The 20,142-nt window shown below is 30.1% G+C and overlaps 1 protein-coding gene across 1 annotated transcript in view; it reads right to left on the reverse strand.

Moving 5' to 3' along the window:
* Positions 1-5,772: 5,772 nt before the first annotated feature.
* Positions 5,773-20,142, reverse strand: part of LOC107445504 (anoctamin-7) — a 56,500-nt gene continuing 42,130 nt past the window's right edge. Inside the window, exons 11-17 of the mRNA XM_043045771.3 lie at positions 16,573-16,682; positions 13,977-14,137; positions 11,240-11,411; positions 9,572-9,701; positions 7,964-8,097; positions 6,871-6,951; positions 5,773-6,078 (exon numbers count right to left, since the gene is read on the reverse strand). Coding sequence (XP_042901705.1) covers positions 5,905-6,078; positions 6,871-6,951; positions 7,964-8,097; positions 9,572-9,701; positions 11,240-11,411; positions 13,977-14,137; positions 16,573-16,682 — 962 coding nt within the window. The 3' untranslated portion in view covers positions 5,773-5,904. The remainder of the gene's footprint in view (positions 6,079-6,870; positions 6,952-7,963; positions 8,098-9,571; positions 9,702-11,239; positions 11,412-13,976; positions 14,138-16,572; positions 16,683-20,142) is intronic.

Here is a 20,142-nt window from a genome sequence, read left to right on the forward strand (position 1 = left end):
AGCTCTTATCTAATTTACATGTTTTGAGAGTTTTTTAAAAGGATTTTTTTTAATTTTATGCATAATTAAATTAATATGAATAAATGCATTAGTTCAAATATTTTTTAATTAATGAATGATGTTTTTATAATAAATTGAATTACAATTTGAAAAAAAAAAAGAGAAATATTTGTGTGAAAGTTTTAGTGTGAAGGGAAAAAAAATGAGCAATACACATTAATTTATACAAATATTATTTAATATCTTTACATTACATTGAATATAATTAATACAAACAACAATTTTCCATTACTATGAATGCACTTGCATTTTTAAAAAAAAACAATTGCTGGCATTGTTAATAGCGTAAAATTCAGACAAGCATATGGCGCTTATGCTTGTTTATTTATAATAATATTAAGCTCTATAATAGAAGCCTTATCGCTAGCTTCGAATTGGCATAATAAAATATACATTTATTTCTAAAATTAAGGTTACATACTGAAAAATGCTTGTCATGGTCTTGCAGATCAATAGTATGAGGGCTTATAGTTAGTTATGTTTATGCAACTCTAAAGGATAACCATATATCCTATGCTTATCAGTGTAACGTTGTGATGTTTGTTTATTTGACTAATGTTGCTCTCATTTGCATTTATACTTCATTCTTGTTTATTAAATGTAAGATAAATACATTTACTCCTGCGATTGATATTTGATCCCTGTGCAGATACATATGCATGCACACTCACACACACATATATATATTACAGCGCTCAAAAACCCGTCCTCGGCAGTAAAAAATTCCCAGTGGACAATGAATTTCTCGAATCCGACGTCCGCACGGACGGCCATTTTCCCGTTAATGTTTGTGATACATTTTCAATTTTTGTTATCTTACAAAAGTCTAGCTCCTTTCTTCTAATATGACCCTCCAATCTAGAAATACAGCAACATACTGTGGTGGAATTGATGTTTTCTCTGCCTGAGAGTACTGCAGCAGTTGAAAGGGGCTTTTCAACAATAAACTTACAAAAAAAAAAAAAAAACATTACGTATTGGTCTTAAACAAGAAGCGTTAAACGCAATTATGAACATCTACCTAAATGGAAAACCCCTTTCAGATTTCTGTGCAGAAACCTCTGTAAATCATTAGCTTGATTGCGGAACTGGCAAACGTCATATTTGATTCATTTAAAAAACGCAATACCCTTGGATAAATTGATATTCCAGATATCGTCACCTTTGTCATTTAAATTATTTCATAACAGAAATAAATTATTTCATAAAAGAAATACTAGGTTACTTTTAGTTACCTAGTATTTCTTTTATTACTGTATAATGCAATGCTAGTATTTGTAATCCTTGTAACTACTAATTCATTGTGCAATTTATATAAATGTTTGTAATAAATAAGAGAAAATGATATTTTTATTTATTTAGAAACTACGGGTTAGTTTCAAAGGAGGACGGGTAAAATTTCTGAGTTTTTTCGAGCCCGAATATATATATATTCCTTACATTAAGCCTTTTTATGTTTGTAACCTTAATTTTGGACAGATTTAAACATGATTCCTAACATTTTTACGCAGCTTTTAGTGATTCATATCTATTTACTAAAATTTCTTTTTTCACTTTACAGCTTTGATATAAATAAAATTGATCACCAATTAACACTAAACGAATGATAGCATTCAAACTAAATAAATACTTATGAGAGAGTACTGCATAGAATTTACATAAATTGGTTTAACTTGGATTAAAGGTTTATATATTATGTCTGAATAAACAAATGAAAAATAATTTTTAAATGAAAAAAAAAAATATTTCATTAAAATGAGTAATTTATTTAATGAAATCTAAATGGTAAATAATAACATAACTAATTTCTTGTAAATTTAAAGTAGCTTTTCTAATTTCTGGATCCTTTCTTCCATTCTGAATGTTAAGAAATACCTCTGTTCAAAATTTGAAAAGGTGCTAAATGTATAAACTTGGAAGATTTTGTGAGAAATAAATTTTTTAAGAATATGAATTATTCAGAAAGGAATTTTTTATCGCGATAAAAATATTAAAATTGAATGTAACAAAGGTGATCCATGTGCCTCTTCCCAATAACATAAACTTTTTGTACATGAATACTTGAATGCGTTTTCTCTCTTGATAGTTGTCAAAAAAGATAGTTGTCAAAAAATTTTTTGTCTTTGCATGAAAGTATTGTTAAGTATTTTTTAACAGCACAAAGGTTATCTTTACTTTTGTTATACAAATATGAATTTTATTTGACAAATATGCAGTATGCAAATTTGCTCCAGAGTTTCGTATTTTCTGAAATGCAGGGTGACCAAAAACAACTGGGTTACAGTTATAGATGATAGCTAAGGATATATATCAAACTATATGATTTTTACTGTCCAAAAAGAATGTTTAGTCAACATATTTTACAAGTTAGTCAAGTTTGTTTTTATATTTTATCGAAACGTGAGCATCCTCTACTAGTCTGAATCTTCAACTTGTGTCTCGTAAGCCACATTGTTAGGGCCGAAATAATAGCACTTAATCGATCAAAGAGCATAAAATTGTAAATAAGAACATGTTAGACTATTTGAGAAGTGCTTTGAGAGTATATTCAAGAGAGTATCAACTGCTAATTTTAATATTTCCACGATTTTGTTTTTATTAAACACAAATATCGAACCTCACATCAAATCTGAAATGGTATTCATTCCTTTTAAGTTGTACTAAGTAACTTTTTGATATTCTTGCTACACTTTTATGATGTACTAAATAATTTTTGTAACATTTATGCTACACTTTTTTGGTGTATGAAGTAATTTTTGTGGATACGTTTAGTATAGTATTTGAGTTAGATCATATTTTATCTGTTTTATAATACTTTATTTGCTAATGCTAATTTTAATATTTCCACGATTTTGTTTTTATTAAACACAAATATCGAACCTCACATCAAATCTGAAATGGTATTCATTCCTTTTAAGTTGTACTAAGTAACTTTTTGATATTCTTGCTACACTTTTATGATGTACTAAATAATTTTTGTAACATTTATGCTACACTTTTTTGGTGTATGAAGTAATTTTTGTGGATACGTTTAGTATAGTATTTGAGTTAGATCATATTTTATCTGTTTTATAATACTTTATTTGAACATATTGAAAACAAAAGTGATAAAATAACTTGTCCCTAATTTTCTTTTTCAAATGCAATAATTTTAGAAATTAAAACTTGGCTAAAAGTAGATAAAATTAATCTTTCTTGTTTATAAATTTCTTTGACTATATTATGTTATCTAACGTGTGTAGCCAGCTGGATTTAACTTCGTTGATGTGGCCCACGTGACAGAAAATGTTGTAGACCTTTTCTGCAAAGTATTTATATACTAAATCTTATCATAATTACTAAATGAAGGTTGGTCACTCAATGCTTCATAACAAAAAAGTAAAAGGAGCCAGCAGAGCAGTGACAGAATTATGCAAGTAAAATGTATTCTAGGCAAGTTCGATAATAACAAATTTACAACTCAACATTCAAGATTATGTATATAAATACGGAAATATTAGAAGATAAAAGTGAATTATTGGGCATTATGCAATAAAAACGCTTCTTATGCATGATTCTTTATGCAACACATACGAATGTTTATTACATTGTGTACACGTATTTCAAATGAGATTCTTATTAGATAGGGCAATCATTTAATGACATGACATAACAGAAGAATTCTAAATATTGTTTAATAAGCTTAACTCCTTGTCAGGTGTCCTTTTACTAAAATATGCCTTCGTTAATTATTTAGCCTAGCTTCATTAACACGGGACTGGACTTAAAATATCAGGATGTATAAATGATCTTACTTGAACGTTACTTTGAAACTTTGTTGTTTAAGTACGAAATCATTCAGATGTAAAAATGTGTGGAAACTTAAGCTAAGTAATTATACTTTGAAATTATGTTATAAGACAGTCTTAGTATTTAAAAAAGATTTCTTCTGCCGCAAAATATTTTCCCGATAAAATAATTTATTCTTGAATAATTTGCGATTTAAGTTATGGTATGTGAAAAAAAAGTATGTTATGAGATGTGGGAGGATTCGGAACTAGACAAACGAATACATTGTTACGAACAGAGTGTGTCCGGTTGTAGTTTGGTGCTCGAAAACTTTTAATATCTTCTTTGGAAGAGGGAAAACTTTTTGTTTAATCTTGAACTTCAACAGAATTTTATTTTATAGTTTAATATAAAATTTGTGTTAAAAAAGGGAAATAATTCATTATTTAACACTTAAATGACAGGCACATTTTGAAATAATATGCATGTGATTTCAAAGTGTTGCAATCTTATAGTAAAGGAATATATATGTTACTGTAAAGGCCCCAAGTTTTGTAAAACTTAGGTTTTACCGGTAATACCTAGGATTTACCTACGTGGCCTAGTTAGGGTCCGAAATATAATTCCATTTCGGACTTTTACGGGTAAACTTCTTCCGGTAAAAAATCCGAAACGTGGGGAATCTTATGATAGGATTTACTTTTGCAGATTGGATTCTATTCCATTGAAAGGGGCCGTAAAAAATTGCGATTAACGAATTCGAGACCACAAAGGTGACCTTTTACCTCAACAGTCAGTATTTGGAGCACCGGGGGCAATGGCAATTCAATATCAATGACAATTCAATACCAATCCTTACAATATCAATGTTGGGTTGTATTCCGGGCAAACCTTAACCCGGGCAGTGGCACTCAACTTTAAAAAAAAACAAACATCAATGTTGGGTATACCAGGCAATGGAACTCACATCCCTTGATTAATCAAATGATTAATAATATCAGATAGCGATTATTATTGGTAAATTAATATGTTTGACTTAGCCAAGAAAGTTTAACCACCGGAATGTCTCCCTCTATCGGAAGAGAACCTTGTATACAACGTGTTTCAAAAAGGTTGAAAATATAATTGTAAAAGTGATAGAAATAAGGTATGATTTACAGTCCTGCAATTATTTTTAAAAAGTTACCAGTAAGTCCAAAAGAGGTTCAATACAATAATGATCAATGTAAATTCATTTTTAATGTTAGCTATGATGTAAAATTTAAAAGACCCAACTAATTTTGTTAAAGACAATATTGACTTAAACAAAAAAAAGTTTGTCAAAAAATAATTTTTTTTAACATTGTGTTAAATCGCAACATCTTGTTTAAATTTCAACGTTAAATGTTGTTTGTAAAGGAGTTTTATAAATTAAATTAATGAATGGAGAAATCAATAAATACAGTCTGTTCTTAAAAATAAATCGATTCTCCTGAAATCATTTCTTAAATTATTTACAACGACACATTTTTAACAAAATGACTAGATGTATTAATACAACGTATTGAGTGACAAGAAATAACTTGAACAAAATTTGAAACACAATACATTTTTCGCAATATTTTGGATCTTTGGTGACAAAAGTTCTTTGTAAACCAAAGATTGATCATACAATAGCTTCAGCAGACAAAGCTAAAGATACTCAAGACTGGTGCAGAGTAAATTTTCTTGACTTTTTCATACCTCACGATTAACCACCTTATCCACTAGATTTGAAACCAATAGATTTCTCTGTTAGGTCTATCTTAGATCATTACTATTTTAAAGACAAAGATTAGTGCGAAACTTCATAAGACTTTCTAAAAAAAATCCTTGTGTGAAGAAAATTTCGTGGCAGGTTTAAAGGTCCTCATTAGGATAAAGATGATCACTTGAATTTATGTTACAGAAAGAAATAGACGTAAGTTTTGGTTGAGATATTTTAATAAGTAATTGGATTATAAGTTCAAGTTTTTTCTCGTCACACTATAATTTTTATAACTGTATTATTTTCTTAGAGGGGAATTGATAGAGTAGTTGAAGAATTGAAACATATCTTCAATAACTCCACCTTGAATTAGGAACATTCGAATTCAATTTTTGGAGGACATCTTCCTCAATGTGGAAATCTTCTATCCCGTCCATGGTGGAACATTCGTCAATTGGATCAGGTCTGATTCCTTCAGTGAGCAATGATAATTTTGACATTAAATATGAAAGTAAGTAGCGTTCCTGAAATAGAATTGGAGGAAAGAAAAAATATAAAGAAAGAACAACCAAAATTTTTTTTGATTGATCATACTATCAACTATATTACATAATGGTATATTTTTCACCGGATCTGTAAAAAGTCATAAAGGTCTTTTCAGAATATTTAATTCAGAATACGAAAATTACATACATTATTGTTCCTTCTATATTAAATGTGTTACGTAATTATTTTTGATAATTAGGCGAACTATTTAAGAGAATCCAGACATCATTATTCAATGAAACTCATTATTCAATGTATAAAACAATAATTTTTATAATTATTTATTGTTTTTTAATATTTAATTTAATTATGAACAAATTTTTTTTGAATTGTATGGTAAATGATTAATCTTATATTTGCAAACTGTAATTTTAACTGACAAAATCCAGAATTTGATCCGAATCGGCAGCTTCGGTTTTGAAGAATGAAAGTTTAAAAATGCGACTTTTTTAAAATTCCATTACTTAGAAACTGTTTGGTCAATTTCTTTCAAAATTTGTCACTTATTACATAGTTTAAAGAAATAAAAACTTGTATTCCCCCCTTAAATTTAGAAATTGTTTCGTGCTATTTTAAATATAACAATGAGAATATATTTAAAAAAAAATTATATTTTGCATGAAATTATCTTTAAATAACCGAGTTTTATAATTGGGTGCAAAATTCTTTTTATTCGCTTAAAAAGTTTCAGAGATTCGCCAAAGAGTGTAAGAAAGTGAAATTAACAAAAATTGGTGCTATTGTTTGAAGCATTAAATGTTTTTACCCACCTTACGCTGGGAATTTTTCACCCAAGTGGGTACATCAGGTATGATGAGAGAAATGAGAAACTTGATGATGAAGATGAAATGCTGAAAATCATTGAAGAAAAATCTTATTCTTTGTTTTAAGTTCACAATAGGTTTTAACAAAATATATAAACTGAGCAATACTAACTCTCTTACATACTTTGCAAAAATATATAAACTGAGTAATACAAGAACATCAGTATCTATATGTTAAGCCAATGAAACTCTTACATAACAATTTACCTTTTTTTGCGACTATGAATTTCGAAAACTTTTTTATTTAGAGTGACGAGTTATAAATAATATATAACACCAAATAAAAAAAAAAGGTGATTTTTTTATATTTCTGGTTGATTCACTTAAAATTGGAAAGTAAGTGATTAAAATTTTTAAATAACAGAGTCGAGTTTCTTCCCGAAGCATTTACAATTACTAGACACTATCATAGTTGTTGTAGTTGTAGTTCATTTACGTCGCACTAGAGTTGCACAATTGGCTATTGGCGACGGTCTGGGAAATATCCGTGAGGATGATCCGAAGACATGCCATCACTATTTTGATTCTCTACAGAGGGGATGGCACCCCCGCTTCGGTAGCCCGACGACCTGCACGCGAAGTCGATCACTTTACGGTAGAACAGTTTAACGAGGACCAATACCGCACACCCTCGGTCTCTACACAGACTAATCCAAGTGGTCACCCACCCGCACACTGACTGCAGCCAGTGATGCTTGACTTCGGTGATTTGCTGGGAACCGTGTCTTAACGATCAGTCCACTGCCGGACGACAGTGTCATAGAGTTCTCGTCATGTTTTAAACACCTGTTTTCCTTTCTCAGTGTAATTTTTTAATACAAATTTAGAATAGGAAACATTTTTGCTTTTAAATCCCGAGACTTCAAGAAAATATAAAGCGATTTTTATGTTTTTATTACATATTATTAATAAAAGCTCAGAAGAGAATAAATATCTTGTAAATTTGCATAAATATTAAAAAAAAAAAATTTTTACAGGTCACTTTACTTGAAAATTTATTTAGTTTATATTTTATGCTTCGAATTCATATAATACTTACTTCAAATCCAATAATAATGGCAAATTTTATCCAGAGGTCTCTATCTCGTCCCAATTCCGAATTGAAAGCTATTAAAAATGAATTACTGATGACACCGCAAACATTGATGAAGTCTATGAGGTTGAACCAAATACCTGAAAAACACATTTAAATTAAAGGAATCGTATCTATAGGGCTAATTCGTGTCGCAACCTAAAGGTTGTGACGCGAACTAGGATTGGTCTCTTGGTCCGCCGGAGCCCTCTATAAATAGATGTATTAATTCTCATTTTTAATTTTATTTTTTGAAATGCGAAGACTGTTAAAATTTTCCGTTATGAGAGAAATATTTCAAAGAATTACTACCTTAACGTTTGGTTCTCATCTTATATTTAAGAAAAATTGTGACTTAAATTTCAGTTTACGGATTGTATATTAATCGTTTTGGTAGAGACAGGGTAGCGAAGGTGCATATTAACTCTTCTTTTGCAATTACTAAGCATTTTTATTTCAGAATAGCTTCGACTGCTAAGCTTGGTGGGTCGTTGATTTCAGACAAAGCAGTTAAAAAATGATCAAATCTTCCTCCGTAAACATCAAATTTTTCCGTTGTAATTATTTAATTGAATTGGATTTTTTAACATTCAGTTCTGTTGAAATTATTTAATTGAATACATTGTAATTTTTTTTTTTGAAAATTTATTTTTTTATATATCTAAAAGCTTTATGTTTTGGTCCAAAATCCTTTAATATATATATATCTATATTTTTCAAATAATAAATGTCGAATACAGTTTTGTGGAATTGCCGTTATTCAGATAGGAAGTTTTTCTATTTGTTTCGACTTCTACAAACTTTACCTAATTTTAAAAACATTACATACAGACCAAATAGCTTGGACCTTATTTTATTGTGATACATGTTTTACGTGAAAACGCGTAGATTTTTTAATTATCATTGTTTCAAAATTGCAAAAATTACTACACGAGAGAGAAAATAAGAAACGCTGATTTACTCACATATTATTTTTTTCTTATAAATTTTTGTTCTCTGTTTATAGGCAGAGTATCTGAAAGTCTTGAGCACGATTTTTTAAGAATATTACAGGGTAAGGAAAGTAACGCCAGATGTGTTTGATAGCAACTGTTGCGTCACTACCTTTGTGGCACTCAAAAAGCATACGATGCCGTAAAACACTTCGATCTCTTTAATGTTATTTTATTGATCATTACACCAAAATAAATAAGTGAAAATAAGATTTAATTATTCAGAAGTAAGCAAGTCACGATTTTGAAGTATACATTGAACAGACAAATAACGAATATCGAAATGTATAGAACTCTTTGGTCCCCCTGATGCATCAGCTGTTTTTTTTTTTTTTCTCAATGGCTTCTGTAGCTAGAGATAATGTTTTTCTCCTGGACATAACATTAAAATACCATTAACTTTTTGAAGACTTACTAGTAATTTGGAGACTTCCCATATTATATAAAGCAAAACTATGTAATATGGTTCCACTTATGTTCTAATAGAGAGCTATAATAGCTTCTTTTTATTTTTATATCGTACAGTTTCTTAATGAAATATTTTGGAATATATTTAAACAGCAACTCTGAAAGTCTGTATTACCTATATCGTTATCTCTGTATGGTGTCGGTCTCTTATTCCACCATAGCAAGCGTCTGGAATCTATTCTGAAGTCAATAACATTGAACATCAAAGCTAGAGCTGGCGCTAGTGGAAACGAAGCAGCAAATAACTGAAAAACAGATTCAGAAAAACACTGTAAAGTATTTATTTAACCATTTAAAATAAGTTAAAATTGATTTTCCCATTTTCAAGTAATTTAAAAAAATGTGTATTTGCGAAAGTAGAATGCTTAAGATTCTAAAATCTATTAATTCTACAAATTACTTAATAATCAAATAATAAATCGATTTCTGATTATTTTTTAATTGAATAACTTGGTTTAAAGGGGAAAATTAAGTTTAAAATTTCGAAGAACCGACTATTATTGTCAATTTAAATTATTATTATTATCGATCCATTTTGGAATGATATATTATTTGTATAAATTGGATTACTTAATTTAGAATGTCCCTTTGAAAAGCTTTCTTAATATTTAAAGTCAGTGCAAGCGTTGTAGAGAAATGTAGACACTCCTACTCGAATAATTAACAGAATAGTTGACAGATACACTCCTTTTCGAATAATTAACAGAATAATTGACAGATACACTACTTTTCGAATAATTAACAGAATAATTGACAGATACACTCCTTTTCGAATAATTAACAGAATAGCTATAACATAAAGAATAAATTCATGTTTGAAATTATTTATCAACAAAGTAAAAGTAGACCTTTAAATCAAAATAAATTAATTAAATAAAGAAGACATCATTAGTAGTTAATAAAATCTAAAGTTCTAAACTCGTTCTTATTTATTTTCAAAATATATGTAAATTTACGGCTCTCTGAAATCATTGTAAAACATTTTATTTCATTTCCAAAACATTTGATAAACATTGCAAAAATATTTAAAATACTATGACATAAATATATCGTGTCGCCAACTATACATTACAGAGCATTTTTATCTATTAAAGATTGAAAGCAAAATAAATTCAATTATTAGCAAAATAAGAGTAAAAATTTAATTCTATTTTTCTAATGAATGGAGATCTTCACCATATACTCCTTATACAAAATAAGTGCAAAGTTATATGGTACTAAGTTCGGAATTTTTCACCTGTTGCCTTACCATTACATTTAATGAGACATAGTAAAGAAAATTTTTAATATTATTTTAATTTATTCATAATAAATTATGCATTAATTTATTTTTAATTAATTTATATTTAATTATGATTTTAATCACGATTTTTTTTTGTGTCCTCCATTAGCAAATGCAAAAATATTAAAACTGCAACCAAACTAAATTAAAAAAAAAGCACTCCTGAAATTTATGTTATATTTATAAAACCAAACCATCTGACACTCTTGAGAGCATCTAAAAATCATAATATGTTTTGGGAAATTAAAAATATTTTTTGAAACATAGGGTGACGCCATTGATTCACTCCTTCAACTGATACTACTGAAGCGTTCGTGAATTCTTTTAAGATTAAAATTATCTGGATCATATTGATGTGAAGCGATGAGAGGTTATCCCCAGTTTACAAAAAGACTTATTGAGGTGAGTGGCTGGAAATGAATGAATAAAATATGTTGCATGGAGAGTATTTTACACATTATTTTAGTTTTTGAAATTGATTACTCATAGATATAATCTTACCACCAAATACCCGTACTGTATCATCTTTTCAGTGAATTCTCCTAAGCGAAAGTCTTCTGCTGATGGTTTTAGCATTTCTCTTAATAAATAATGCTGTTTGGATACTCCTTCATCTGTTCTGAAGTCATCAATTTCGTTAAAGCGGCAACGACGAAGAAGTTTCTTTATCCAACTATAACAAATAAATAAATAATAAATAAGTAAATAATTGGTGATTTTGAAATATTTTTTTTAAAATCTTAAACATTAAATATACCATACAAAAAAAAAAAACTTGCAGCATGAAAGGGCAAATAAACGTTAAAAATACGTTCGTTCGTTATAAGGTTTAGGACTTAACGTTAAAATTACGTCAATTTTACGTGATGTTTTTCCCCATTTCTTCATTCGTTAAAACGTATACCTTAAAATGACGGTATTTTAACTTTATCAATTTTCCCTTTAAATATTTCGTTAAAAATACGTACTAATAATACGTTATTTTAACGTGCACATTTTACCCATTTTTCGACCGTTTTTTAAAAACGTTTTCTTAGCGGACTTTTGACGTTTTGTTGCATAGTTATATTTACGTTATTTTTTTGTGATTATAAACGTAAATTTAATGGTAAAAATGTTTCAAAAACAAAGAGTGAACTTGTGAGAGCCGAAGAAAGATATTATTTTACATCTCTCTGAAATTCGAATAAACTGAAAAATGTGGATTCTTATTACAATTTATATTTTATTTTTAAATACTTATAATTATTTTTGTTTAGTTAAACTGGAGATAAATATTTGCTTGTTGATAATATGATCAATGTGTTAAATTTTAAAAATAAATAAATAAAATTCATAATAACTCGTTTATTATTAAAATAAAAAAAATTCGCTTTAATAACGTATGAGTTTCTTCAGTGAAGTAATTAAAATGAATTAACTATATTATACATAACACACTATTTAATAGCAATATGCGAGAGATAGTTTCGATAGGCTGTTGTTCTATAATGGTGTCCAACTTATAATTAAACTTTCTGTAAGAAAAGTATTGAATATAGCTTTAAATTTTACACAGCTTGCAAGGTTACTTAACTTAAGTTAAATAGGAAATTAGCAATTATTGTAAAATAATAGCTACATTATTAAGAGGGAAAAAGATTATATCGAGCACTGAATTCAAAGAAAACACATGGTACGTCAACGTTTGTGTTGAGTGTAAAAAATGTCCCTATACTGTGCGCAAAATAAAAAAGACATTACTCTTAACCAACTTATGTTCTAATTATGTATATATTCACAAACTAACTCCAACTTATGTATATATTCACAAACTAAGTGCCATTCTTAAAGGTTCGAAGGGTGGATCTCTTATATATTAATTAATTAATGGCAACAATAAACTAAGTTATGGAAACAGATGCAAAAAGGAACGTTTTCTGAATAAGTATACTCTTTTTTCGGTGCTTTCGGATTTTCGACTTTCCATAAATGGGGTTAGTTGCAATCTGGAACATTTGGGTTCTAATAATTAAGTCAGGAGGAAGATTAAAAGCTTAGACCCCTTGATGTTCATGTCTCTTTTGCCGCATTTCACTATATTTCCGGTTCTTCACAAGCGTAAATTAAAACGATTATTTAATGTTCTTTTTGATAATGATAAATTTTTTTAAAAAAAATGAGGTAAAAATTTTTTTACACCATTTTAAACTATGTAATTTTAAGTGTCGATGTACATAATTTGAGCGATGTTGGTCGAATGGTTTGTAAGTAACAAAATTTCAAAAAGCTGTATTTTTGAATCTTCATTTTCAAGAACTACTACACCGATTTCGTTCAAGTTTTGTATTTTGTCGTTTAAAATGGTTCAAAAATTTTTATGTCTTTCAATTCAAAAATTTTATCAACCTTTACTAAAAAATAACTGTGAATAATTATAAAATTTGTTTTTTCTCTTAGAATTTTCTTTGATAGACGAATTTTAGGATGCGTGGGAAAACGTTTTGATTCATTCCGTTTTTGATTCATTTTAAATGTTTGATTCAGAACTTTCCGAGATATAGTGAAATACGTTACCTCTCATATATGGTCCAAATGGCTACCTCTCATGACCTCGTGGTCCAAAATCCAAATCCGTCAAAAAAGGGATGTTTATTAAAAAAAGTACGTTTTTGTGTCTGTTTTGGCAACTTCATAGCTAGCACTATATAATTTGCATATTTAATATCACCCCTCTGAACCATTAAGATTGGTCCTTAGTTCATGAAAATCCAATCATTAGAAGAAAAGTCATTTTTTTTACGCACCAAACCAACTTTCATTTTTTTGGGTGAGTTTTCCCACTACTTTTCATATTTTTATTTAATACTCAATTCATGAGAAAATAACCTCAGTAAATAAAACTAGGGGTCTCCAACCAATGCTCACTGCGCTCTCTTACCCCTAGAACTGCTTTTGTAGTTCTCTTCGAGGAAGGAATTTCCTTAATTCAATTCACTAAAAGAAATTTTCATTCACTGGGAATCATATAATTCTTGTTTTTATTTACTTTTCAGATCAGAAATTAGAGAGATAATCAGAGAATTTATCTGTCAATAACTCAAGCTCATCCTACAACAAAATCCGATTACTGAGATGTTCGAATTTTTTAGGAATTTTTTTTTCACACACTATGTAGGGATCTGCACATCTGTTGCAAGAAAACAACTGTGATAAATTATCATGTTACTGATAATACGGTACTTTTTGGTATACTTACGGTAAAACAACGTCATTAATAAACTTTGGTAACGGTTTTACAACCATTAGAACCAACAGTTGAAACGAAAGTAAAGACATACAGTTGTCGTTTTCTATATGTCCGCAGTTGTCTGTGTACTTCTTATCCAATCCCATAATTCCAGTTCCGCTGCCAAGATCCTGAAAATACGTTTTATTCATAATTGTATATCGATTATTTTTAAGATCAAAAGCAGTTATACGTAATTTTCTCTTAAATTGTTAACGTTTTGAATACTTTTTAAAATAATCATGCTTATTAATGAGTAACCAATTTCTTTCCGAAAGAAAAAAATAAATCGTTTTTATTTTTAATAAATTTTTTTAAAACTTATTTTATATCAAACACATTTTTTTACCTTAAATACGTAACGAAACCAGAGCATGCAGATTCAGTTTATAAATTTTATAATTGGATTTTAAGTTATCAAGTCGGTTTTAATAGATGGTTTACTGTAAAAAAAATGAGTACTCTAATACAGGGTTATTCATAGTTCTCTCCGGGATTTCGAAGCGTTATAGTAAAAAAACGAAGACGAATATGGCAAAAAAGAGCATATGAAATTATTCCGAAAGTATTCAAGTTTTAATTTAAGCAGTTGCCGGTAGATGGCAGTAACATGTGCCACTGAAGCCAGTTGTAGTAAAGAAAAATGGCGTCGAATAACCCTGTATATGATTTAATTTTTATATTTTTCGAAACCACTAAGTGGAAATGCTCAAAGCGAACACTTGGTAAAATTGAGAAAAATTTCTTCTTTCTTCGTTTGAAGACCTGAATTTCATGAAAAATCTTGGGGCAACTTATCAAATGATACACAGATTTGGGGCAAGAAAGAAATATGAGCGAATGAGTCAATTCTGTCATCGAAAAGAGTTGTACCCTGGAAACCTGGTTTTAAAGCAAGAACCTGCCCCATCCCATAATAGTTCAACATCAGGACTTTTCACCTATTTATAGACTTCAAAGCTGCCTACGACAGTATTAAAAGAGATAAATTACTTGAAGCGATGAACGAGTTCGGAATCCCTACAAAACTCGTAAGTCTCACCCGTGCCACTATCAACAATGTGAGATGCAGGATTAAAATCCAAAGCCATCTATCTGAACCTTTCATTACCGAAAGAGGCCTGCGCCAGGGAGACTCTCTTGCTTGTCTGCTTTTTAACCTGGCATTGGAGAAATGCATTCGGGATAGCGGATTAAACCGAGGAGGATCTATTTGGAACAGATCTCTCCAAATCCTCGCTTATGCGGACGACATTGATATCATTGAAAGATCAGAACGGGCTGTTAAAGATGCCTTTCAAGCCCTTGAGGCCTCTGCTATAAATATGGGCCTTTCCATTAACGAAGACAAGACCAAATTCATGGAGCTTTCAAGCTCAACTGTAAGCTATAGTGAACCTTTGCAGATAAACGGACATTCCTTTGAAAAGGTTAAAGAATTTAAGTATCTTGGTACAATTATCAATGACCAAAACAAACTGAAACCTGAAATTGACAATAGAATCAATATGGCCAACAGATGTTTTTTTGGACTAAAAAGTCAACTAAGATCGAATTTTATTAGCCAAAAAACAAAACTAAAATTATATAAGACACTCATTCTGCCTGTCTTGCTATACGGAAACGAAACCTGGACTTTAAACCTTGACGTACAACGCCCGATAGAAACGTTTGAAAGAAAGATACTTAGAACTATCTTTGGCGCCATACCAGAGGGGGGATGTTGGCGAACACGGTACAACTTTGAACTTTATGGGCTCTATAAACATCCTCAAATTATGCAGATAATCCGAAGCAACCGACTAAGATGGCTCGGACATATTTGGAGAGGCTCTGAAGATAGCCCTGTAAAAATTGCCACCTTCAAGAACCCTCAGGGGTCCCGCTCTAGAGGTAGACCACCTACTCGATGGCTCAAAGACACAGAAAACGACCTCAAAGTCCTGAAACTTAAGAACTGGAGGGGAGTTGCCATGGACAGAGGGAGCTGGAGAAGGCGTGCTGTTGAGGCAGCCAAGGCCTGCAAAGGGCTGTTGCGCTCCTGAAGAAGAAGAAGAAGAAATTTTTGTTGCATTTTATACATTAAGGGATATTTAAAAACATTATCAATTTCAAAATATATCTTTGAGTCTAGTCTAGTGTTTATTTTGGGTTTGTGGTAAAAACAGATTGGAAGCACCAGCATTATATGATATTAAGCAATTTTATGATATTTCTCGAAAATGCGACTTCAAGTTATTATTTTATTAAGTGTTAAGCTGAACTGAATATGGCTCGAGAGTCAGAATCAGCTATTCTGCGCCAAATCTAAGCATAATAATTACTTAATGTAGATAAGCTTATATTGTGTAATAAATTATTATGGTTATAATGTTATTAAGTATATCTGACACTTAAGACGAAAACAACAAATCCATGAAGCACTCCGGAGTCATTAGTTTTAACACTCAAGATAATTTTAATAAATAATACGATAACAGAGTAGAGGACATAAGAAATAGTATAATTTAAAGATTAACAAGTATACAAAGTTAATAAAAAACTTTAAATAAGCAGAAATACTTACGCGCCTGAAGAAAGCTGTATAGAAAAGAGAAGTGTATGTATTGGCAAATTGGAATGCGAATAACTTGATAATTAAGGCATCGTTATGTGAACTCAATGTTTGATGATTTTCTGGAAAGTGTGAAAATATTTTAATAGTGTAAAGTTTTGAAAACAAAATAAGCTATATTTTAGAGACATCAAAAATATTGTTTAAGAAATTAGCTTTTATTATTTTCATAAAACTATGGTTGTTTCATATACATCAGATGACATAAAAGATTTTAACGGGTTGTCATAATGAAAACTCTTTATTATATGAAAAATGTCAAACAAGTTTTCCGATCTTCAAATTTTCTTTGAGATAATTTTAGGTTTATAAAGTGTTAGGTTGCTACTTATGCCACTCCCAATCAACTTGAAATCACGCTAATTTTTTTTCCAGTGACGCAATCTATGGCCAAGACTATGACTTAGCCACACATGCGTCACAGCAGGGTGGACCCAATCATACTCCATTCATTCACAGAACGTAATTTTGACCTGAACTTGAGAACGATCAATCTCCAATTCCGTACTCCCAGAAGGAATTTTTTATTTTAGTTTATAACCGTCGTTGAACAGCCAAACCAATTTTTTGGGTTAACGGCTACTAATGATCAACTCAGTAGCCTTGTAATTTTGAACCCAATCCAGAAAGCAAGGGAACTTCTGGATAAAGAATTGGGAAAAATTTGTCTTCGTGGAGGGCTTTTTGATGGAACTAACCGCCATTTGTGTTACATGAAGAGGAAAACCTCGAAAATCTCCCTCGGTTAGTCTGACGTCAAGGGGACTCTAACCCATGATCCGTCTACCACTGAGGATATTTTGCGTCAGCACTGTGGTCATTGCAAGCTGGACGTATCTACCAGGTATTCGTATCTACCAGCCATCGCCGGGATTCAAACCCGGTTCACCTCATTGGAAGGCGAACACTTGATCCCCTGAGCCAACACTGCTCACCCCCAGAGGTATTGATTTGTTGTGGGAACTTGGAGGACTTTGTAACCCCGACAGATTTAACATGCACCAGTTACCATTATATATACGGGGTTTCTTCGGCAGACGGGATTCGAACTCCCGTGCTCACGAACATCCTTCCAACCAGGTTATCCCGACCCAGGTTTAGAAAGTACAAGTAGCTTTAGAGGCACCTTTTTGTCAAAGTATCCTGTATGAATAGTACGAAAATCTCAAAGCACTTGTGATGGTACTATTTCTTAATCATTTTTAGCCAACAAAGCAATATATTTTTGAAAATTCCACTTTTTTAGCTATACTATATACTTTTCAGAATATTTAGTTACATTACTTTAATTTTAATTGTTTTCATAATACTGATTTGTGAGATATCATAATTGTATTTCTAGAAAATAATTACAAATGTTGGAAACTTTAGAAACTTTATTCTAATTATTTATGACAAACTAATATTACGGTATTTTTTTTCTTCTTCATGAATTGTGATCTTTTATATTTTAATATTCGACGACTTTTCGGATGACTTTACATTATTAGATTTATCAGAAAATGTTTTAGAAGTTCACAGGTAGGTTTATTTTTATAGTTCTATAACCTAGAGATGTTGAAATATCCTATCTTTCAGTGCATAACTTTCCTTTTCCAATTTTGATGCTCTTAAATTTTAAAATTTTTTGGTTCATTATATTAAATATTTAAAATTATTTCAAATTATATTAATTATTTCAAATATATATTAATATTTTCAAAGCTAATTAAAAACATTAAGAAATAAATTTGTATGAAAAATTTAAGGATTTTGTTCAAAAGTCATCCAAGTAATTATAATTCTATTTTTTTCCTTTTGAAATAAGAATGTCATGTCAGATCTATGCACTTTATGATTTTCAGTCAGTGAACTCTTCACTGGTAAAAAATTAAAGTAGCAGACTGATCAATTTGTTTCGAAAACATAACAACATGTACAAAACAACAGAATTTTTAGCATAGAATTGAACATTGAATGATTATTTCTGGATCAATAAATTGTTCACTGTAATCATTAAAGGTCTCCGAGGCAACAAAACTAGTAATCGTTGTTTATCGTGCAGCCTTTGGTGGTTTCAAATTGATTGCTGGATGAATGTAAAAAATGATAGCGTGCAAACAAACTTAATGACGTAATATCAAAGATAACGTATCTCGTTTCTATGATAAACTTTAAATGCAATACCAATGTGACATATTTCAATTAATTGATTTTGTTTTCAATTTAAATTGCATGCAATTCGAGATGATAATTTAGATAGAATAAGTTTCTAAAATTTAAAATAATAATTGGTAATAATTGATAATGATAATTAATAATTGATTATGTTTTTAATGTCTAATTGATGGATTATTGAAAACCGTGGATTTCACAGTAATGAAACAGTAGATTTCTTGGGTATATATGAACGGGGATTCTGTCGTTTAAACATCACAACCTGGAACTCATTAGAATCTAAAATTCTATCAATTTAATTGTTAGGAAAGTCTCCCAGGTGGTGGTGCAATCAAGGCCCGAATCAGCCGAATTGGGATCCAGGGCGAAAGCTTCTTTGGGGGCCCCCTTCTGCTTTACTACTTCAGTAATGAAGATTTGACCTTTATGGAGATATTTAAATTTCTTACCTCATTATACACAGATAACATAAAAAATTGACTAGAATCTAAATTAGCTATTAAGCCCCCCCCTGCAATGGTCAGACGAAATATCGTTCTGTCCATTTTATTCAATTTCTGACAATTCTACGTCCATCATGTCGAATGCCCTTTTCTAATTGTTATGCTTGTCATCTAGCAGTGAAAAATTACACTACTGGGAGGTGCACTACTGGGTGGCTAGGAACTCTCTGAATTAAGTAGACAAACTATCAACTCGTTTTTGTTCTGTAGTTTATTTGATGTTTTAAAGTCTTATACCGAACCCGTAAAAAATGTTAAATATTCTCAAAATAGGGAATAATTTATAACTGATTTTATTGAATTCGTACTTGGAGAAAAAAATTCTTATAAAATTACTATACACTGAGAAAAAAGCATGGTCAAAACTACCAAAATACAGTAAAATTTACCGTGTTTCTTACTCTATGGGAACACCAAAATCTCGGTAATATTTACAGAGACGCTTTGGAACTAATTTTGGTAAAATTAGCAATAAAATATGTTTTTTTCCACAGAAATGGTTTTTTACAGTATGTTTGGCATTAAATGAAGTAAAATCTGGTGATATTCGGTAATTTTATCATGATACCTTAGAGAATAGCATAAAACACAATTATTCGGTTAAATTTACCATTCAGTTTTGTAATTATTACTATATGTGTGGTTGAAGAGTAATAAAAGTCCTGAATTTGAATTAAATTGAATGGTATTGATTCCCTTTGTTTTCTTTCAAGAAATTAAACAAAAACAAAGGGTTAAAAATAGTAGTACACCAGTTATTACTCTCCCGTTGTAAGGTATTTTTATTGATGTAAATTGTTGGCCCTAGGGCTATAATTTTTTTTGAGAAGTCCCAGGAGTAACCCACAGAATTTACGGTAAA

Source organism: Parasteatoda tepidariorum, chromosome 7 (assembly GCF_982258835.1).
Source record: "Parasteatoda tepidariorum strain Cologne lab strain chromosome 7, Ptep-v5.0, whole genome shotgun sequence".
Classification (NCBI taxonomy): Eukaryota; Metazoa; Arthropoda; class Arachnida; order Araneae; family Theridiidae; genus Parasteatoda; species Parasteatoda tepidariorum.